We start from the raw sequence: 23,914 nt of genomic DNA, 5'->3' as shown, positions 1-23,914 counted from the left end.
TAACAGATTTCTGGATAAGGGATCCTATACCTGTACAAAACAAGACCTGTGCTTGTGATTTGGTACCTACTGAACTATTTAAGATTAAAATATAATATTAAATAACATATAATACAGGGGTCTCGACTTATTATAGAGTACATGGGTCGTGTTATCCAGAATGCTCAGAACCTGGGGTTTTCCGGATAAGGGATCTTTCCGTAATTTGGATCTCCATAACTTAAGTCTACTAAAAATCATTTAAACATTAAATAAACCCAATAGGATTGTTTTGCCTCCAATAAGGATAAATTATATCTTAGTTGGTATCAAGTACAAGGTACTGTTTTATGATTACAGAGAAAAAGGAAATTTTAAAAATTAGAATTATTTGCTTATAATGGAGTCTATGGGAGAAGACCATTTCGTAATTCGGAACTTTCTGGATAACGGGTTTCCGGATAAGGGATCTCATACCTGTACTAAATCAAAAATATCAAATGTGTATTTTAGAGCTAGTTGTCTTTTTCACTAACAAAAGCAAAAATAGGTCAGCACAGTAGTATTCTAAAACCATAAGTGCTACCAAATATATAACTGAAAGTATACACCACGATCTATAAAAAAGGATGCTCCTTTAAAGGATAAGAAAAGGCAGTCACTTGGTGGTGCCAAAATGTTAGGCACCCCCAAGGGACTTTAATCGCTTACCTTGTACCCTGGGCTGGTGCCCCTGTTAGGAGAAAACAGCACCAGCCCGGGGTACCTGTAGCGAGCGCTTCCTGCTTCTGCGTTGGCTCACTGCGCATGCGCAGTAGAGTGAAAAGCCGAACTTTAACAAGAAAGTCAGCTTTTCACTCTAATGCGCATGCGCCGGCCCAGGGATTTCGCTGCAGAAGAAGGAAATGATCGCTACAGGTACCCCGGGCTGGTGCAGTTTTCTCCTAACAGGGGCACCAGCCCGGGGTACAGGGTAAGCGATTAAAGTCACTTGGGGGTGCCTAACATTTTGGCAACCCCAAGTGACTTAGCCTTTTCTTCTCCTTTAAGTATGATAAAATATTATTTAAAACCTCCATATTAAAAGGACATCTTTTGTCATGTCACCATCTTTTAATTTGATGTGCTAAATTTGCCTGCTCATAGCTAGATAAATATCAGGTTTATTAAATGTATTAATAATAATAATCCTCTGGAACAATGTCTAGGAAGTCCATCACAATATCAAACTACACATTTCCATATTGTTACATGATAACATCTTTATATTGTATTCTTCATATAGTCAGTGGTTTTAGGGATTATGTGGATTTAGACTTTTTAGATAACTGCAATCAGTTGAATGTGTTTTGTGGATTTAATTTCTCTGAATTTCATATTGCTAGACCACCCCTGTTGTACAACAGGAAAATGCAAATGGAATTAAACTAACATTTTTTACCTGATCAGAAATGATAAAATAGTGTTTATTGATCCTTCGCAAAGAAAATGTGAATCTGTCTGGCGGTTTGGCTTCTCCAGGCTATAACGTAATTATGATACATGTCTTCTTTAAAGCACTTTAAAGAAAAAGTGATACTGTCCCTTTAATGCAGTAAGCATAACATGGAAAAAAAGCATTATTTTTGATTACATAAACTAGCTGATTGCTGCATTAGCAAGTAATTGTTCCTGAATTAATTTGACAGGATAGATTTCCATCAAGGAGAATTGTGCTGCAAACAGTACTATGCTTTTCAATCAGACTGTGAGGCTTAGGTTGGGATTTCCCAAGGTCACAAGCATTGTAGCGGACACCAAATCATTTTCAAAGGCGTATTTGTTTTTACAGTGTTTACAGTAGGGAACATTAAAAGGTATTAAAGGAGAAATTTATCTTGGAACTAACTGAACAAAAATCTAAGAAAAAGAACTACACAAGAAGAGAAAATTAGAATAATGGTGAACAAAATACCCCTATGAAATTGGCCCTGCTCCTGATTGTTTGCAAATGGAAGTTCCCGCCACAATGGTGAAAGCCTGACAGGGGTAGTTTATATAGTTAAACTATCTAGTTTAGCTGTCAAGTAAAGGTGGCCATACACGCACCGATATTATCGTACGAAACCTCGTTTCTCGCCGATCGGACTCGCCGATCGGACTCGCCGATCGGACAAGTTTGAAAATTTTGATCGGGCGCCATAGAAGGCGCCTGACCAAAATTCTCCCTTCAGAGCTGAATCGGCAGAAGGAGGTAGAAATCCTATTGTTTCTACCTCCTTACCTGCTGATTCAGCCCTGAATGGTGTGTGGCGGATCTTACGATGTTTCGTGCGACCGATGGTCGTACGAAACATCGTCGGATCGCCACGTGTATGGCCACCTTAAGTGTTATTGGGTTGTGTTCAATCTGTAATTGCCATGTGTGAGTCAGCCAGGGTGTCTACATTAAATAACCTTTGGAGTGTTGACGAGTGGACTGGGATGCTTTGACTGCTGTTGTTTTTCAACATCAACCACTTTCACAATGCTGGCACTTTCCTGTCAGAGTTTGCTAATGCAGTTTGCCATAGTTTAAAATATGTTGTTAGTCATTGAATTTTGAAATCGTACATTACTTTACAGTTTTTTTTTGCTTTGCCTGTAAATTGGGTACTGTTTGGCCTCTTAGTAAAACTTATTAGACTTGTGCTATTTGTCAAATCATTTTCTTAGGTGCAATATACTCCTAACTGTTTGACTGTTGTATTGCTGACACATACTGCTAATTTTTAATCAACCTTGTATGACTCACCAGTGTAGCTGCCTTTGTAATTTGTTTAATCTTTTCCCTGCCATTTGATCACCCTGCTCTGGAAACAGCAAGTTTTTTTTTTTCATTGAATGAACCTTCATGGATTGCACTTCAATGGAAGGAAATTCACTGTTCTATGGCAATGGCGAGATCACCATCTGAGCGGATTTTTCCCAGACATGCCCACCTAAAGTGGGTGGTATTGGGTTGATGCAGTCATTTGCCTCTTGGGCCAAATAATTGGATCACAAGAACAGCGATTGAGTCTGTTGAGTATGGACCATATTAACAAGTCAGTGCATTCCTTGATCTGACTAAAAATTCAAACCTGCCTGATGAGGCTGATTTTTGGCCAGATATAAATTGGGTAGGCCTGTTGAATTTCCCCATACACAGGCAGATAAAGTGCCAAATCGATCTGAAGGGGCCAGATTGCAGCTTAAATCTGCCCATGTATGGCCACCTTTAGAGCCTTTTCGGGGTAGCTAGTGAAGATAGGGCTGTGGAATTAGAATGGGGTGATGTGGTAGGAATGAGGGGGCACATAGTATGAAAACATATTAAGAAGAACTGTCAAATGAATAATATAAATATAAGACTGAGAAGGAGTAATTTCTGCTGTCTACTTGCAAATTTGTCAAGGAAAAATTAGAGACAATTGCACGTACTGAAAATGATGTAATTGGTATTACTGAGACCTAGTGAAAAAAATTTGATTGGGTTGTGAGGTTTTAGGAGGGACACATTAATTGTCTTTATGTGAAACCAGAATTGAAGGAGGTGGAAGCCAAAGATATCAGTTACTAAGAAAATCATTGGTACCGGTATATGCTACAAACCGCCCAGTATAAGTAAAGAGAGTAAAGCCCAGCTACTTTAACAAATAGAAGAGACTTCCCAACTAGGCAGAGTTGTTATTATGGTTGATTTTGATTATACAGCCTTTAACTAAAATAGTGGGGGAAGCCAAGTCATAAAAGCTAACATCTTTGTTAATTTACAACTTTTAATTTCAGGTAAAAAAATCAACCGTGTACATAAACAAATACACTATTTACCTGATGATGTATCTATTAAGCACTACACAATAAAAGGAAGATGTGATAACTTGAAATGGTTTTCTGACATAAAAATGTGTTTTAACTTAAGTTAATGAAGTTGGATGGTACGTCTGACTCTTTATATGAGAACCTTTGTATTGAAAACACAGGAGGGACAATATTACCATCTTGCTGTATTATTGTTGATTTTCACTAGTGCTGTATCTCTGCTTTGTTTGCTGTGGTTCACCTTGCCTTATTGGGCTCAGTAGAAAAAAGCTGATGGATATTTATCTTCACAGCATTTTAGGGTTTATGTTAATAAAGTTAACTTTTTTTGTAAATGTAATGGGTGTGATTGCCATTTTTGATTTAAAGCCATCTCTTAGTTGTGTAGTGTGATACAATGTTTTGGGATTTTGGGTAATAAAACATAGTATTTTTGCAACCTTCGAAGTATGTTTGACATTTTACTGTAAACATGTTTTCCTTTTAGATCCCAAAGCAGAAACTAGGTTATACATTACTGTAAATGATTTTGAGTTCCATGTGTACAATCGCTCTGATATCTATGGCCACCTTCAAGAAGTGTTTGGATTGGATCAAACAATATTCCCACCCAAGAAAGAAGATGAAAAGGTCCAAGAAAGTGAAAAAGAGAAGTCACAGTCTGAACTTGAAAGGTATTAATTTGAACATTTTCGAATATAACCTGTTGGATGTACTTAATTAACATGTGTAATGTAAAAAGTGTTGGCAAAGTTTGCCCAGATAACTATAGCAGCCAAACATCACTTAAACTGATCGTCAACGAATGGTGTCTCCTAGCTATCAATAAGACAAAATGTGCACCTTTTATTACCTTGCGCCAGTAAGACCTATGCAAAGTATTTTGCTTGCAGAAGCTTCTTCTGTGCAATTATTTAACACAATTAGTCAAAAGTTTATTTTAAATGCTTCTTGAAGTAGTCAAGTTAAAGGAATTCTGTGAGGGGATATGTTTTTTTTACAAAGCAAATCCGTAAATAGAGCTTCTGCAACAGAATCCTACTCTGAAATCTTTTTCAAAAGAGCAAACAGATTTTTTTTTTTTATATTTCATTTTAAAATTTAACATGGGGCTAGACCTATTCTTAGTTTCCCAGGTACCCTCAGTCATGTGATTTGTGCTCAGATAAAGATCAGTGCTCCACTGCATATTGGTGTGATGTCGCAGCCCCCTCCCTCCCCCCCTCCCAGCAGCTGATGAGCAGAACAATGGACAGGTAACAAGATACCAGCTCCCTGACACCTGCGTTGTTACAAATGCTCCCATGCTCCTCCTAGTGGTATACATGAAAAAAACACTTAATAGTAAAAATCCAAGTCTGGCTCAGCCAAGTCATGACTCCTTCAGTAATATTGAGTGGGAGAAACAATAGCTTATCTGAATGCATGTGTATTGTGTAGTGCTGGTTCCTTCTGAAAGCTCAGAATTTGGCACAATGCATTGGCTGTCTATAAATTAATATTACAACTACAAAAAATACATTTATTGTTTTAAGAATAACATTTTAAATGGTAGAATCAATTATTTTTAATGTGACCAAAGTAATAAAAACTATACCTTGTCTTTTTTAAAACAGTATTCTCTAACTTTTATAGGTGTTTTGCTACCTCCTCTTGTACATGCTTCTTAGATCCTTTACAAAAAGTCAGCAAAGTTGTGGCAAAATAATCACAATGTATTCTGGTATGTTTTTAGAGGAAAGAACAACTGAAAATGACTAGTAATGGAAAGAGAAGGGAATATTGCAGGATTTGGATTGAAGTTTTTAATGACAGGTCAAATACATTGATGTGTGCTCTCTTTGCCTTGGTACAAATACCAAGACTGTGTGTAGATAGTCAGATTGCTGTTTGACAGATAGTCAAGAGTAACTTTATCATTTCAGAAATGTTGCAATATTTTAATTGATTATATTTAGAAAGTTCTTATTTCCATGAGATGAAGCGTAAAGTACATTTTCATGATAGTTTCCCTTTAAATTTACTTTCATCAAACAAAAGTTTATATTTGGGTTTAAAACCTTATAAATACATGAATATTATTTTCTATTTTAGTGTCAAATTCAAAACAGAATCTCCAGATCCATCCTCATCTTGGAGGTCACTCATACCAGTTATTAAAGTCAATATAAGCACAGTAAGTAAATTAAAGACTTTTATTTAAGCATGTATTAAACATCCAGTAATCTAAAGACAGATTTTTTTCAAAAGGTAATAGAAATTATTCTTTCTCAGTGGGGAAAAAATTCTCCCACAGATCATTTTTTTCTGTTTGAGTTTTTCTTTTGTCTTAATGCCAAGATCAATTCATACTAATGAGAACATCTCTCAAAATTTGAGCAAGAATGTGAGAATTTGTCATTTAAATCTGTCTTTTAAAACTGACATAATCTTCCTTAGGTCTTGCTAAGGTCATTTTTAACATCATGCTTTGACCAGATATAAATTGGATCGTAATTTTTTTTTTTTTTTAAATTAAACAATTACTAGCAAAAAAAAGCAATAACAATGAAATGCAAAGACTCAACACCCCCCAAATATTCACATTGGCTCTCTGAAGTCGAACACCTATGTACACTGGAAAGTCTGTGATATGTGCCAACATTCTGAGGGAAACGGTCAGAAATGAAAGGGGAAAGGAAAATGCACACAAAAAAAAAGGTTACAATGTATTTTCAAATGCAACATAACTCGCAATTTTGTTACTGCAAAACATATCATATACTAGAACCTTATTTACATTGTGTGCCTCATAATGTGATGTATATATGCTGAAACTGCGGTAGAATCTTCTCAATTAATTTGCCTGAATTAAAAAAAAAATTAAACTATTATTATTATTATTATTAATAAACAATTGCAATATTACACAATTGAATTTGTTGGTATGGCTCAAACCTTCTGTTTTTGCAGATGCTTGTGTAATTTGGTTCTTGTCATTCTTTATAGAGATGATTGCAGATATAGGTAACTGGCAAAATTAAGGAAACAATTTGTTATATTTAAAAAAGAAAATGCTTCCGTGCTGGTATGGTTCCGGAGGTAATGGCCATACCAATAATATTTCTATTTGTTCTTTGGAACGGTGTTTCAAGTTTGACAGAGCTGTACCAAATCTTTACTCCCTGATTCATGTCATGTAGGGAAAATGGATTCAGACAGTTATTTTCTGCGCTTTTTGTCTCAGTGTGGAAAATAACTGAGCAGATACATCCTTCATAATTTTTTGTCCCAGAGTGGAAAATAAAAGAACAAACAGAACCATCACAAAAATGTCCTATGGATTTTGGATCAGATCGGCAGGTTTGAACAATCTGTTGATGCACCAAATCTGCCAGTGAATAGTGCCTCAGTAGATGAGGAAGTGAACAGGAACTCCAGCTTCTCTTCTGGTTGTGCTGAACAACAGAAAGGAACCTATGCCATATATATCCTGTGGCATAACATGCGGGGTTACTTTTTTCTCTCTGGTTACTGAGATCAGTGGTGCCTGAGAATCAGAAACCAGATTAATTCTGTATTAGAGGTGTGGAATCCCTTATCTGGAAACGCATTATCTTGAAAGCTCATAATTAACTCAAATCTGCATGAATCCATATTTGTGGCAAAACAATACTATTGGGTTTATGTTTAAGGTATGGTGAGCCAGATTACAGAAAGATCCCTTATATGGAAAACCCCAGGTCCCAATCATTCTGGATAATAGATCCTATAACTGTAGTAGCATTAGACTATATTATTTTTATTCATATGAGGCTATATCATTATTCAAAGTGAATTAAAAATGATTGTTGCTTTTAGGGACGTTTGGCTTTCGGAAATCATTATCAACCCCAAACGTTGTGTGTGAATTTTGATGATGCATTCCTCACCTATACTACAAAGCCTCCATCAAGTCATCTAGACCAGTTTATGCACATACTGAAGGGAAAACTAGAAAATGTTCGAGTCATGCTGGTCCCCAGTCCAAGATATGTTGGCCTGCAAAATGATGAGTAAGAAAGTTTTGTGTTATTGTGTTACCATTTATCTTCCCATTGCTTGAAGTATTTTTAAAAATGTAGTGCTCATTTATTAAAGTAATGAAAAGTGTAAAAATAGAATAGCAAAGTGTTCTCCAATTCTAACTCTTAGGGCCCATAATACAGCCTCCCTAATTTACTTAAAGGACAAGGAAGGGCAAAGTCACTTGGGGGTGGCAAAATGTTAGGCAACCCCAAGTGACTTAAATCGCCTACCTTTTACCCAGGGCTGGTGCCCCTGTTCGGCGCATGCGCAGTAGAGTGAAAAAGCCAAACTTTAACAGAGAAGTGGGCTTTTCACTCTACTGCGCATGCGCCGGTCGTGGGGGCCCTGCAAAATGAAACAGGAAGGAGGAATCGCTCGCTACAGGTACCCCAGGCTGGTGCTGTTTTCTTCTAACAGGGACACCAGCCCGGGGTACAAGGTAAGCGATTAAAGTCACTTGGGGGTGCCTAACATTTTGACTTTCCTTGTCCTTTAAAGGAGAAGGAAAGGTTCAATTACTGATGGGTGCAAAATATTAGATTAGTCATCCCTCAGTGGCAGTGGTTGTAATCACTTAATTGGTACCTCGGGCCAGTGCTGCACCGGCCCAGGGTATCTGCGACCAAATCAGTCCGATACAAACGCAGAACCCTTGGGCTGGCTGAAGTCCATTGGTTTTGGATGGGCTTATTTGGCTTACCACAAGCTAAAACATGTCAGATAGTCCTGTTGCTGTGTTTGTTCTTATGATTTCTTAACGCTATAGGCATGAGTTTTAGCTTAATTCACTTGCATATTGTTGCTTGCAACTGGTAGTGCAAAGTGACAGCTCAGTAATTTGACTTTCATAACCATCCTGTTGTAGAAATATCTGCATTTTGCTTTTTTTAAGGTAGGGCAATTTCCTGTTATTCACACAGATTTGTTCATCGCCCCCTTGTTTCCAAAGTACTTTCAGATTCTAAAAAAGCCTGAGGAACATTGCTAAAGCTGGAATTTAGGACAAAGGATAGAAGCTGAATTGTTAAATTAGGTCTTGATCTAATCCTGAAGAAATTAGGTTACCTAAAATATTCACCAAGCCATGGCTGAATTTTTACTAACAAAGAAGTTTATACAAATGTTATGTTTGTAATAAAAATTGCTTTTCTTTTGTTATAGCTTCTGCTATGGTCCCTGCAGTTGCGCTAGAAAACACATGAAATTGTTTATTATAACTATTAAAAAAAAATCGGCATTTATTTAACCTCAAACATTTGGTACCTCTTGCTAAAAGGCAGTTCAGCCAAGTAATTCATCACTTGAGATGAAATATTTATTTCAACTTTGCATTGGCAGCGCACATTGAGTCAATAGAGCTGGTGGAGATAAAAGGTCTATAAGCTGTCATGTGCATATTCAGCACATTGCTACATACAGAAGTCAAACTTAGAGAAAACTTTCCAGTGGACATTTTTAGTTAAATTTGCTAAGCTAGTTTTTTTGTAATTTTGAAATCAGCATTATGTTATTCGCAGGGCCTAATTTCCTGAGGATGGCATTTTATTTTAAAAAATACCTTATTTTAAAAGCTACTGCCACCTGAAGTGTCTGACCCACCAAGTAAGTATGGTTGCTGTGACTGTACCTAGTGAAAATTGGGCAGCAACCTAACTTTGGGCCTAGGAGTTTGGGCATTTGTATTGACAAAAGTTGGGCACTTTGAATAACAATTCTCATCCAGGAAACTTGGTCCTGGGTATGACATTCCAATAATGTGGAGTCAGCATAACTTTACATATAGATTCATTCTCTAGCTAGAATACTCTTCTCAGCATGTAATTTATCAGTGTAACATTGTGTGTTATTACAGCTAAATAAAAAATAGAAAAAAAAACATTTCCAAAATAGCTCATGCAAAAATTAATATTTAAAAAGCACACTACAGCTCAAAAGACTGTAAACACCTGTATTATAAGAAAAAGAATGAAATCAAAGATTTTAAACTTAAATTGTATTAATATTTCTTCAGCCTCTATTTTGTGGCTTTTGTGTATTTTTTTCTGCAAACATTTTACTAATTGTCAAATGTGAGAGCGAATTTTTTCCATCATTCTTTCTCTAACCTTTTGTAGGCCACCTAGGCTCATGGGAGAAGGATTTGTAGTCATGCAGTCTAATGATGTTGACATCTACTACTACATGGATGAGCCAGGTAATTTGCTTTTGAAGCATAGGAATAGCTAGTTGATGAATGTAATTGCATCCATAGTTAATCCATTTCAAGGAGGAAGGTATTGAGCTTTTTCATATCTTCTTAGACATGTTATCCTGATGTGCATGAAAAACATCAACTTGACACTTAATCATAACCACCACTGGATCTTTTTATTTTTTACTTTTGACCTTCCGTAAACCTAAATAAATATCCTGCTCTACCCCATTTTAACAAAACTGGTTGTACAATGTAATAAGATAGGCTTTAAGAAATCTACATGTTTAAAGGGAATCAGTGTCTCTAATAATATATGCACTTTTAATATAAAAAAAAAATTCCAATACATAAACATTTTAAAAATCAATGCAATAAAACCAACTGATGGAACCAACTGATGTAACTAATATTGTATGTATGCATGTATTTGACTTCAACGTTAGCGACTTGTGAAATACTATTTGTAACAAATCAGGTTTCAAATACCTTGTTTAAATGTTTGTGACCTCCTAGATAGCCATTTGTGAAATACTGTTTCTAACAAATAGAATCCAGTTTGCTTTTTTGTATTTGTGTGGTGGTTTTACTTCATGATTACATTTACACCTAGACAAACCTATGTTTACTGTTGATTCATATGCTATGAGCTGGTGTAAATGTTGGTGTATGTTTTGTTTCAATCCTATGACATGTTAAATGTCTTTGTAGGGCTTGTTCCAGAAGAGTCTGGAGAAAATGTAGAGGAAGAAGCCAACACAGAAGATGCAAAGTTGCAAGACCTACCTCCATGTTGGGGACTGGACATTGTTTGTGGGAAAGGCACGGATTTCAACTATGGCCCCTGGGCAGATAGACAGAGGTAATTGTAAAGCTTTTAAAGAACCAATTACAGTTTTGGAATGATAAACAATTTTGTGCTGATATATGTTGGCTAAGCAGTACAGGTAAAGGAATTGTCATATATGTTTATAATCATTACTATTAGGTGCCACAGTAAGAGTCTTAGCTTTACTTGTATTTATGTAAATAGACATATTATTTAATGTTATGATTTGTAAAGTAATTATTAAAAGGCATGTGCAAATACTGGCTAGCTGATATATCTTGCTTCTATATCTTACTGTAGTATGTGCCTTCTTTTTTTTTTTTTGTTTTTTAACTGTGTCTGTTTTTGCTGTGTCTAACACAAGCCCTGTTAATTGAAATTATGTTGAACAAGGTTATATTGCTCAGGAATATGTATTGGCAGGAGACACTTTTTTTTTCCATGATAGCTTTTTTGTGCGTTTGTTTTTTTGAAACTGTTTAATGATGCTCTACATGCTGGGAATTCATATGGTTTAATTCCTTATCTTTGGTTACTTACATTCTAAAGAGAGTGCCTGTGGAAGTTCTTCTTCCCACCTGACTACCAAGTCATGAAAGTTTCAGAGGTTGCCCAGCCAGGAAAACTGCGCCAAATACAGGCTTTCGAATTAAGAATGAACATCATTGCAAATGCTACAATAGACCTTCTATTTACTAAAAACAGGGTAAGTGTGTTAAATAAAGGCTAATAAAATGATATTATTATATAATTGTATTATAATTGTATTATATTATAATATAATTTTGAACCCTTTAGGAGAGTTTTCTAGGCCATTTACTTTCCACTTTATATCATTTTCACTCCAAGCTGTTATAACAGGGAGTTTTCATACCAAGCTTCATTATAGGCTTTATTAGTAATATAATTCCTAAAGAATATCACTTTTAGTAGGAAAAGAATTAAATTACATTGAGCAAAAGAAAGTACTGATAATGAATATGAAAGTGTTGTATTTTGGTGATCTTTTTTGTTAGTGGAAAGAGACATGATAATGAGAAACCTGTAGGAATGTGAAAGGTATAGTCAACGATCGATTGTAATTAGTGTTGTTAAATGTAAATGTCTTCCCTATAAATTCTCTGCGGATGGCTTGAATATACACATTTGCCTCTGTTTTATTCACAGAGAGCTGCTTGCTGTGATGGTGTGTGGGAAGCAAACTGTCACACAGTAATAAAACACCCTGAAATGCCACAATGCTCTGGTTCTGCTGAGGCAGTAACTAAGGCTAGTTATATAGGCTCACTGAACCGGAAATCATTGGGAGCATGCTCATCTGCTGTTTTAGGTTTAATAAGGACATGATGTTCTTGTAGCAGGGAATATTGGTTTTCAGGAAACAGGTGTTATCAGATGACAAAGGATGTCAGAGCAGAAAAATGTTACATTCTTTCAAATTATGTTTTTTCCTTTGTATCTCCTACTTTAAACTAATACTAAAGAGTGGTCTTATAGTAGAGTGCGGGTGAGCCTGTTATTTAGTAATAACTTTAAGAAATTATTATATTTTGCTTCTTTTGGTCTTCAAGGCGAAGGAAAGGCTAATAAAGAGTTAATCTCAAGCTGCAGGCATACCTTTAGTTCTCTCAAGTCTCCCCATATTTCTCCCGTTCAGATGATGGGAAGCCTCATAGGAAAAAAAAACACTGAGCTCTTTAAAGAAAGTTCCCATAATACCTCGCTCCTGCACCAACAACGGTGTACATGAACAGTTAGTAAGACTTTGAGGAAGCTTCCTGCTGATTGGCTCAGATCCACATTCCTAAGGGGAGGGGCGGGGATTTCTTAGCATTCTTGAGGGAGGGGGGAGTAAGAGAGGGGGAGAGGAGACATCTGCGTGTCTCTGGCACAGGAATACAAAGCGACAACAAATCCTGTTTCTTTTGACAGAGAAGTCAGTACAGCGTTTCTGTGAGTGCTTATGGCTGTATTTACATAGACCTTTCTGATAAAACTTACTTAGTTTTTACCTTCCTTCTCCTTTCATTACATTTGAATGCAAAATTCTTCCTTTATTGACCTCTACAGTTAAGCTTCTGCATGGTTCTTAAGTTTCTACATATCTATTATGCTTACAAAACTTCTTCTGCTCACCTTAGTGCTGGGGCGCATCATGGTTCTGTATTGAGCATCATGGTTCTGTATTTGTATTAATTTCAAATGTTCTTCCTTTACATTAGATCAGTGCTGTCCAACTGGCGGCCCCCCTCTGTGTGGCCCCCCACCTGTCTGGCTGCTTTGATGGCTTACTCCTGTGTAAGCTTTAAATGGTATCAGTACTGTGATTAACTGCCCCCCCTACATGGTTCTCACCTCAGATTCAGGCTGTAATCAGGCTGTATTGTTTAAATATGTAATCCCCTGTGTTTTTCACACCTTTTAATACCTGCATTGTTCAACCCCTGCAGTGTTCACACCTCAGGCTCAGGCTCTAATCACCCCCATTGTTCCCTTGTTCACACCTCAGGAGCAGTAGAAACCCACAAATAAACCCTGCACACTACAAAAAGAACATATACTGAGGTGGTACTGCAATTAAAACGTTTTTTAATATATAGTTATTGTGCAGACTGTAGGAGCAGTGCCAGCATTGTGTCACTGTAGGCTGCCTGTGTGTGCCATATACACAGGCAGCATAGGGCAAGCAGAGTATGGCACACACAGGCAGAGTAGGGCAGGCAGAGTATGGCACACACAGGCCAAGTTTGGCACAAACCAGCCAAGAATGGCACACACAGTGAAAGTATGGCACACGCAGGCAGGGTAGGGAAGGCAGAGTATGGCACACAGGCAGGGTAGGGCAGGCAGAGTATGGCACACACAGGCCAAGTATGGCACAAACCAGCCAAGAATGGCACACACAGGGAAAGTATGGCACGCAGGCAGGGTAGGGCAGGCAGAGTATGGCACACACAGGCAGGGTAGGGAAGGCAGAGTATGGCACACACAAAGGCAGGGTAGGGCAGGCAGAGTATGGCACACAGGCAGGGTAGGGAAGGCAGAGTATGGCACACACAAAGGCAGGGTAGGGAAGGCAGAGTATGGCACACAGGCATGGTAGGGAAGGCAGAGTGTGGCAGGTTTTTGCTGTACTACAACCATTAATATGGGTATGGTCATGTGATAACATGGGTGTGGTTTCAAGTGGGTGCGGTTTTAAAAAGGGGAGTGGTCAAAACTGGCTTCCATTATCGGCCCTCCACCACGTAGGTCGGAAAAATTCCGGCCCTCGGTACAACAGAAGTTGGACAGCACTGCATTAGATGCATGCAGATGACCTTGATATATTTAGATAATACACTAACCACAGATAATCAGACACCATTCTCTAACTGCCTCTTAGCTATCTCCTCCTGCATGAACCAATGTTATCTGAAAATGAACCGAGTAAAAACATAACTGATAGCATTTCTACCCAAATGTAAATGTGTTTTATCATAGAAGTAACTACTTAAACACTCATCTATGCACTTACTACAGTAATCTTATTAAATGGACTACAGGTATGGGATCCCTTAACCACGTTAACCAGAAAGTTCCAAATTACGAAAAGCCCATCTCCCATAGACTCCATTATAAGCAAATAATTCTAATTTTTAAAAATGATTTCCTTTTTCTCTGTAATAATAAAACAGTACATTGTACTTGATCTCAATTAAGATATAATCAATCCTTATTGGAGGCAAAACAATCCTATTGGGTTTGTTCATTATTTAAATGATTTTTAGCAGACTTATAGTATGGAGATCTAAATTACGGAAAGATCCCTTATCCGGAAAACCCCAGGTTCTGAGCATTCTGGATAACAGGTCCCATACCTGTACTAGACTCCCACATCTCTCCACCTCCCTTTATTTTAATCTGTGGTAAAAAAAAAAGTTATTCTTCTCTCACCTAAGAGAGACTTCACTTTTTGTGAAAATCTTTTGACTACAGTAACCTGATTAAACGGACTCCCAGACCCAGATCTTTTTGCTTCTGTCTGTTTTAATCTCTGCTGAAAAAAATCCCTGTGCCCTCACCTAATAGAGAATTCACATTTTCTTTGTGAAAATCTTTATTATGGCTTTATTATGTCCTTATAGACATAGATAAAACATCCCAAAAATGAATATCAGACATCTTCTGAACATTTTTGGTATGTAACATAAAGAAACCCCAGAATTAAAGTGGTAAAAGATTTGTCATGACTCTTATGTCAGCTTTTAGAAGATCAACACATTTCATAAATTTATTTTGTAGTAAAGAGATTATAGAAATTATCTGGCAAATATAAATTAGTAAAAGTCTGTCTGCTCTAAATTACTAAATTGCAATGCTTTTGCTAAAGTTGTTGGCTTTTATGTCATTTCAAAAAAATTCTTCTTCCTAACCAGATGCATAGACATCTTCAACCACCTTTAATTATTTTGCAAGATATCTTCACTGCAGTCACAGTGATGATGAACATTGAATTCATATTTATGCGTTTCCTTCGTTACAGTAGTATGATTCAGATGCAGAAGTTGCAGTTATCTCTGTGAAGTGAGCTGTATCAGTCCAGTTGTTTCTTTCCTCTAGCCATGGAAACTTTAGGTTTTCCATATACAAGTAACTGCTTGTATTCATGTTGTAATCACTGTTAGAATGTTGAATGTATAGCCAATAATATAGACTTTTGCTGTTTAATATGACAGGAAACGAATGCTGTTCATGTGAATGTTTGGGCAGGATCCTATCTGGAGGTGAATATCCCCATGACTGTGTCTGAAAATGGTAAGAGATCAGTTTGTTTGTGCTGTTTCTTTTTTTTTTCTTGTTTTTTTTGTAGCTGTCACTGTAACTAAAAAGGACGGAGGTGTCAGATTATTGCTCTGTGTAGGGGGCCCATTGGCGGGACCCCTATCAGACCAATATGTGGCTGCAAATTGGGCAGATGTCTATTGGGCAGGCTTGATTTTCCCATTGAATCGATGGCTGAATCTGCGTGTTGATGCAGTCCTCAATTCAACATCCTGCATAGTGCCAATGAGCTGATCGATCAACCCTATATCGCCAAGATGGGCATATCGGAGAAAGATACACTTGTTTGGCAACCTTGCCAAATGAGCAGATCTTTCAGTGTATAGCCACATTTAGGCCACTGCCACATGTGGGCAATCTGCAGGACGAAGATTTGTTGCGGGGTAACTAATCTCCCCGTATACCACTGCCCTTAAGAAGCATAGGGGAAGATTCTTGACCTGCATTTATACACAGGCTGAGAATCACCACATGTAACAGTAGCCTATTTCAATCTTCCTGACTCCTTTTGTCTTCAGTTCATTCAGTTCAGCATTGCTTTCTCAGATAAATTACATTGGGGTTGATTCACAAAAGGTTGTTATCACTTAATGCATAGTTAATCGCACAAGGAAACTTTGGGTTGCCAGTTATACAGTTAAACACATGTTAAATACATGTCTTCTAACATAGCTAATAAACTAAAGTTATAGATTTTGTTTAACCTGCTTCAAATTCTGTTGCTTAGGTTATTCCCCGACAATTAAAGGCCAGCTGCTACATGTTGATACAACCACCAGCATGCAGTACAGGACACTTCTAGAAGCAGAGATGTTAGCAGTAAGTGTGACCAATTTGCGGCTTTTCCATTACAGTGTTGTTCTTTCTCGTTAGGTTCACCAAGGGACAGTTGGTTCCAGTAATTAGTTTTCCAAATACTATTTTTATACAGAATAGTAAACACACTGTATTATTATTCATTATCTAGTGCCGACATGTTGTGTAGCACCTTTACAGAGAATATATATATATATATATATATATATATATATATATATATATATATATATATATATATATTTATTTATTTATTTCACATCACTAAGGGTGCTTTTCAATAGCACAGCTGCTAAAGAGTTGATTATTAGATTGCTACAGTATGTATCTATAATAGAACTGCTATTAATGCCTGGAACACTGCCCTTCTTAAAGGACATGTAAACCCCCCCACAAAAAATGTAGTCACTGAACAACCTCTTTGAAATCTTTATATACCAGGCGCTATGGTTGTTCAAAAAGAAATAGTAAAGGTGCCCATACACTATAAGATCCGCTCGCTTGGCGATGTCTCCTACGGGTGGGCGATATCGGGTAGCTAGTAACTTATAAATAATCCGATCGTTTGGCCCTGGGGCCAAAGGATCGGATAACATTTGTGGTTATGGGGCAGTCGGTTCGGGGACCGCATCAATGAGCCGATGCGGTCCCCGATCCGACTGGATTTTCTAACCTGGCTGATTGAGATCTGGCCAATTTCAGGCCAGATATCGGTCGGCCAGGCCGCTCTGTTCTTCCCATACACGGGCCGATTAGCTAATGTGGCGAATCTATTGGCAGTAAAATGCCACGAGACTTTTCTTCTCTTTTTAATTGTAATATTGGTGTGTAGGCAGCCATCTCAGTACATTGTGCCTGATTCTGAGCTTTCAGAAGGAGCCAGCTCTGCCTTTTAAAACTGCTTTCAGGTAACCTATTGTTTCTCCTACTCCCATGTAACTGAAGAACATCCAGATATGGATTTTTTACTACTAAGTTCTACAACTTTTAGCAATACAGGTGTCCGGTAGCTGCTATCTTGCCCCCTTAACATTGTTCTGCTGATCGGCTACTGGGGGGGAAAGGGAGGGGGTTATATCACTCCAACTTGCAGCGCAGCAGTAAAGTGTTTATCAGTAAAGTAGTTTATCACAGAAAAAGTCAAACAATGGCTGTGAAACCCTGGGAAGTGAAGAATATGCCCGATCCCCATATAAAATTTTAAAAAGAAATATTAACAAATCTTTTTGGCCTTTAAAAAAACTAATTTTAAAGCAGGATTCTGCTGGAGAAGCGCTATTAACTAATGCGTTTTGGACAAAAACATGTTTTCCCATAACAGTATTCCTTTAATGACTTATGATTCCTTCTCCTCCTCTTACCCTCTCTGCCCCCTCCCTCATGGATTTTACTTTGGTCGTTAGCTAGGGAGCATGCTCATTTTTTCTCAGTTCAGGTTACTAATAAGCCCCAGTCTAGCAGCCAATGCAGAGATGGCACTGCTGTGCAGTTTTCTGGAGAAACCATTTTTTTCTCCTAACTCCTGCCCTGAGCTCATCTTAACCATTACAGTACTCTATCCAAGCAGAACTTTTTTTTACTTCGGCTTGTGTGAACCTGCATTCTTCATTCCATGAACTTTACAGCGCACATGTGCTGTTTGCAGATGTAAATGTCACTCAAATGTGTGAGAGGGAAAATGGCCATAGGGTGAAAGTTGCTTATTGTTTTAGGAATAAGTGATGGTGCTGGCAAACAGAGGGCACATGTGCAGTACAAATGGTGTGGTTTGGGTGCGAGAGATGTGCTTAACTTATACACATGGTAGGAAAATGTAGGGTTTACATGTCTTTAAAGTTTTCCAGTGGCTATATAAAATGACTACACAGTTTTTGCCATGGCCAAGACTAATTACCCCAATGCATGCACGCATGATTATATAATGTCTTTTTTGTAAAAGGTATTTTAATCACAGGATATGCAAGTCATTGTGGAAACTGGAGGGGAGCTAACTGCTGCTACATTATTTCGGCATAGCCAAGACTTCTTAATGAAAAAAACTCACCCATTGACTCTTTGAATTACAGCTGTAATTTAAATGAGGACAAAAAAATATATATATTATTATGGCCATGTAGTCAAAAGCTTGCAGTTGGTACCATTGGGACTGGAAACACATGCGCTAAACCTGGCTGCATGAAGTGGTAATATGTATTAGAAAATGTATTACGAATTCAGATTCCACGACGATCTGTGCCTGCTACATTTTCTGGCATGACCCTAGTAACCATATAGTAATTTATCTCAGGCTGGAGAGAGTCCAAAAACAAAGGCAAATCGGTAAACACAATAATAAATAAAACATTAACGCTTAATGCATAATTGATTGCATTACTTCATTCTTCAAGATGTTTTTTTACAGGGCAGCATGCTCATATTTGTCTGTTAATTATTATATTTTTCCACCAGTTCCATATAAATGCCAGCTATCCTAGGGTATGGAACATGCCACAGACATGGCAATGTGAACTTGAAGTTTATAAGGCAACTTATCATTTTATATTTGCTCAGAAAAACTTCTTCACAGGTAGGTATAAGAATTCTTGTCATATTTCATTTTTATGAATAAACACTTTTTTTTTCTTTCACAACCAACAATGATTAGGCAACATGCAGATTATAGATTTAAGTTGTCTTACACTGACACATGCTAAATTTTACTACTCTTTTTAAATGTTCTCACTGCAGAACCGTCCCATCCACCGTAGTAATAGACACAATGCTGAAATAGGTTGCTATAACTACTCTAAAAGGCAAAAACATTTTAATTGTGGCTCCCATTGACTTGAAAGGCTATGATAAGGCTAAAGCTATGGAAGTATATGTGTGAGTACTTTTAAGATCAAAATACTCATAAGAGCAATTTTGGGCCACTGTCCATTCATTTTGAGCCATCATAGACAGTCAAAGGCTTTGTTCCTTTAAATTTTATTTTGGGTGCATGTACAAAAAATTATCTTTCTGTGCACACAGAGTGATTGTGGGTCAAAATAAGTGCTAAATGAAGTGTTTGTTTGCACTTACGTTAACATTTGTGCACAAGCACATGACTTAGAGGAACCATTGGTCACAGGCGCTTCTAAAAGACATCGGGTCACTGCATGTGACACAACTGCTACCACTACCTCCCAAATTATATTTTGGAAGTCATATTTTGAAGTCACTGATCTTTTTGTAGCAAACACACAAATATTATCCATAGTTTCCTTGATGGTCCCTAGCCTGTATAAGTCAACATGTTATATTATTTTCATCAAAAATATATAGTGTATTACCTTTGTAATGCTGTCTGGGATTTCTTCTGATTGATATAGTGTTACCTTATTTAACTTTAATACAGATCTGATTCAAGACTGGTCCAGTGACAGTGCACCAGATCTGTTTTCCTTTGTCCCATATACCTGGAATTTGAAGATTATGTTTCATCAGTTTGAAATGATCTGGGCAGCAAACCAGCACAACTGGATAGATTGTTCTACTAAGCAGCAAGAAAACAGTGAGTGTTTTGTGAATAAGCAAGGGCGCGCCCACTAGTGGTCATGCATAGAGCACTTCTATCTGAAGGAATAGCTGTTCTCTGCATATAATCCTGGATAAAATAAAATGTGGCACAGAGAGCAGCATGGGCACACCCAGGCCATCTCCTTTCTTTCCCTGTGCCATAGTGCACCCTCGGCTTATACTCGAGTCGGGTGCCATGGGTCCCTCCAGACTAGCACCCTCTGTCCTTTGTGTGCAAATTAGGCCACCTACAACCAGACCCTCCAGTGCCCTGGCCCACTCCTAGTCGCAATACTTATTCCCCCTTACGTGTCCTCCGGGAGCGGGTCTGCTGCCAGTTTGCCAATGCGCAATGAGCGTGGGGTAGTACTCATATTGTTTTTGTTGACCCTCTTTTCCACTTACAGAGCTAGTTTATGGTTTTGCTTTTAAATAAATATTTTAAAAACATACCACTGATGCCTCAATTTATTTAATTTACTGGTTTTTATTTTGATTATTGAAACTTATCAGTAGCTGCTGCATTTCCCACCCTAGGCTTATACTCGAGTTAATAGGTTTTTCCAGTTTTGTTAAGTAAAATTAGGTACCTCGGCTTATATTCAGATCGGCTTATACTCGAGTATATACGGTAATGCCTTAAATTCTTTTTTGATTCATCAAGGGAAGGAAGACAGTGTGCAAATGCATTCACAGTTATAGTTTTATGCACCAGAAGAACTGACCAGTGCAGGGTGTTACCTGTCCCTTTCTTTTTGAAAGTTTATCCATATTCACTTGAAAGATATCCATACAGCTTGAAGGCAGTTTTTTAAGGTAGGAAAGGTATGATCACTGGTGGGTACAAAAATATTATGCACCCCCCCAATAATCACTTTCCTGATACCCTGGGCCGGTGCTTCTGTTAGCAGAAAACTGGTGTACCTGTGAGCAAGTGATCCTCTTCCTTCACGCTGCTTTTTCCTTATATTTTAAAGATTATTAGTCACATTTACGTTTACAGGATAAATATTTTACAGTGCATTCTTGATACCTCAGTACTGCATTATAAAGTTACTTTTGTAATATATTGATATGGAGTTTGGTCAGTAGCATTTAACATCTTGATACTTCTTGATTGGGCAATTAAACCAAGACATCTGTCATTAGCAATACACACAAAAATATGTCTGCTATTGCATTGATTTATTTCCTTTTCAGGTTATTAACAATGGTTTGTTTGTTTTTTATTTTTTTCCATCTCCTTACTTTTGTTCTTGTAGTATATCTTGCTGCCTGCGGAGAAACATTAAACATTGATTTTGCACTTCCATTTACGGATTTTGTACCAACTACATGCAGTACAAGATTTTCACTTAGAGTAAGTGTTTTTTTTTTATTTTCAGTGTAAAGTGTACAGAGTATACATGTGCTACTGAAACATTATGTCTTTGGTGATTATGTCTACACATTTATTTACTGTATGAGTGTTTTATCGTTTATTATAGTTTGCAGAAAATTTGCCTTAATTTTCTTTTAAATTGGTGCTATTTTATTTTTAGGGAGGAGATGTTGACCTTCACTTATTTCTCCCAGATTGCCATCCGAGTAAATATTCACTCTTAACCTTATTGAAAGACTTTCACCCAAACAAGATCAGCCCTGATACTTGCAATACAGCTGAAAACCAAAGTGCCCAAAAAACCTGCAAGCCAAAATGGAGAAATGTAACACAAGCTGGGTAATAGCCTGTTAAACAAAATGTTTCTTTTAATTAACCTTGTCATCAACTTAAGTCTGGCATATCAAGCAGTTTAAAGAGTTTCTTGGCCATATTCTGCTTTGTATAATAGTTTTTTCTATACAAGACACATGCTTTTAATTTTTCTCTTTAAAGGACTGGCTGGGTGGAGTGCTGGACAGTTCCATCTATGTTGCTAAACATTGATTATACATGGCACCCTATCTATCCTCAGAAAGCAGATGAACAACTAAAGCAGTCACGTAAGGCTTCTTTTATCTTTTTGGTCCCAAATCAGCTATATATATATATATATATATATATATATATTTATATTTATATTATTATCAACTATGGAATCTTCAAGTCTAGTTGTAGATTGATTGACATGTTAATGTTTAGGGCAAATTGGTTCATTATTTGTGAAATAGGCCCATTATTATTAAATGCACTCATTTTTAGTAAAAAAAAAATAGTGAAAAATGGTTATTTAAGGGACAAATTTAAGTCCATTACATAACCCCAGAGACTCCCCCCAAACAGCATAATTGAAAACTGCCAGAACATTGCAGTCTCCTGTGTAATAGAAAAAATTGAGAGCTTTGCTTCGTTGTTGGAGGTCGCCATACTGGCCCCTCTTACTTCCTTATTCTGAATCTGCATTATGTTCATGAGAACCTTTCAATGCTTCCATATATTTACACCTTTTTTTTTGTTCATTTTTTCAGTGTCAGAAATAGAGGAATCTATGCTATCTATGCTAAGACCATCTCGGAGAACATCAGAAAGAGCAATCTCTTCTCCTACAACTTACAGCAGAACTGCAGTGGATCCTTCTGAGCTGCCACCAGATAAACTGCATGTGGAGTTAGAGCTTTCACCTGATTCACAAATTATTTTCTACGGGCCATTACTGATGGCATTCTTAGCTATAAAGGTAACAAATATTTACCATAATTTGTTTTTGATAATGTTTGCTAATGAGCAATTTTAATATATTTTTGTGAAACAGATCATCTTTAACGTTTCTCTGTGGGCTCCAGTAACTGCTCGTTACCAATCTGTCCATATTTAATTGCATAGCAAATTTTTTTTCCAATAAATAAAATAATATCTACATCCATATACCATATTGTGTACTCATGAAATTGAGCATAGGCACCTTTTTGCAATAAAGAAAGTAAAAGCAATGTACTATTGTTAAGAATAGGACAGAAATGTACTTGAAAGGACAAAGGAAATAACAGGCTGAAAACATTGAGGCTAAAAGAAAGGGAGGCCTGTAAACTATTTACATTAAGCAGAAACATGGCAAGGGGTGCAGTACAGGAAGGAAGTGGTACACTGGAACAGTGGGGGTCAAATAATACTGGAAAGAGACGAAGATGGCAGAGCTTAATTGTGAGTGCTAGAATGGAACAGAGTAACATGTAGAAAGAGGTTTATGTTGAGAAGCATAATTGATATGAAAAATTGAACTGTGCCATTATGGAGAATCAGAAGTCTCCAAAGCCTGTGGGTTGGAAGAGTGATCAGAATCTAGAAATCTTTAGTCAGAGAAGTTATGTTCATAACCAGAGCTGAAGCTTTTCAGACAGATACTGAGCAAAGTACATTGAACACTGTTTCAAAAATACCCTGGGAAACAAGGCTACTCCTCACTTTTTGCTTAATTAGCTATTTGATCTCATTGTGACTCTTGTACTAGATGTGGCCCTGCAGGGGATTTTTATTTCCCCTAGACTGCCCAATGGATCTGTTTAAAAAAAAAAAAAAAAAAAAAATAAAAAGGTACCATAGTAGATTCTAATGGAATTTATTGAACAAATCCATTTGTTATTATAGGTGCTGTGCTGAGGTTATTATGAGGCATAAGCTTCCTTTCAAACATTTTTAGATATTTTCTTTTAATAACCAGAAAAAAATTCCCTGGAGACTGGAAGATTGGCATTTTGAAAACCTGAATTTGGCTTATAGCTAAAAACAGTGTTTGTGTTAGTGTTAATTTCTTTTAAATGTCTCTCTAGAAACATTTTAATTTTCGGTGACTCCATGTTACAGTTTACATTTAGCAGTGCTTAAGAGACTTCTCGTGTGTTCTATAGCAGAGAACATTCTGTATTGATTGTAGTTTGTAGCATTTCCC

The 23,914-nt window shown here is 37.1% G+C and overlaps 1 protein-coding gene across 1 annotated transcript in view; it reads left to right on the top strand.

Moving 5' to 3' along the window:
* The window catches only part of kiaa1109 (KIAA1109), a 44,288-nt gene extending 21,397 nt beyond the window's left edge, over nt 1-22,891 (top strand). The window contains 14 exon segments of the mRNA NM_001078735.1: nt 4,289-4,475; nt 5,896-5,977; nt 7,642-7,835; nt 9,963-10,042; nt 10,751-10,901; nt 11,418-11,574; nt 15,587-15,665; nt 16,420-16,511; nt 18,957-19,074; nt 19,888-20,043; nt 21,311-21,408; nt 21,590-21,768; nt 21,925-22,031; nt 22,497-22,891. Of these exon segments, the coding sequence (NP_001072203.1) occupies nt 4,289-4,475; nt 5,896-5,977; nt 7,642-7,835; nt 9,963-10,042; nt 10,751-10,901; nt 11,418-11,574; nt 15,587-15,665; nt 16,420-16,511; nt 18,957-19,074; nt 19,888-20,043; nt 21,311-21,408; nt 21,590-21,768; nt 21,925-22,031; nt 22,497-22,762 (1,946 nt within the window). The 3' untranslated portion in view covers nt 22,763-22,891.
* Nucleotides 22,892-23,914: the final 1,023 nt, after the last annotated feature.

The sequence above is a fragment of the Xenopus tropicalis genome, chromosome 1 (assembly GCF_000004195.4).
Source record: "Xenopus tropicalis strain Nigerian chromosome 1, UCB_Xtro_10.0, whole genome shotgun sequence".
NCBI classification, from domain to species: Eukaryota; Metazoa; Chordata; class Amphibia; order Anura; family Pipidae; genus Xenopus; species Xenopus tropicalis.
The sequence above is the reverse complement of the archived record's forward strand: the minus strand, read 5'-3'. Positions and strand labels throughout refer to the sequence as shown.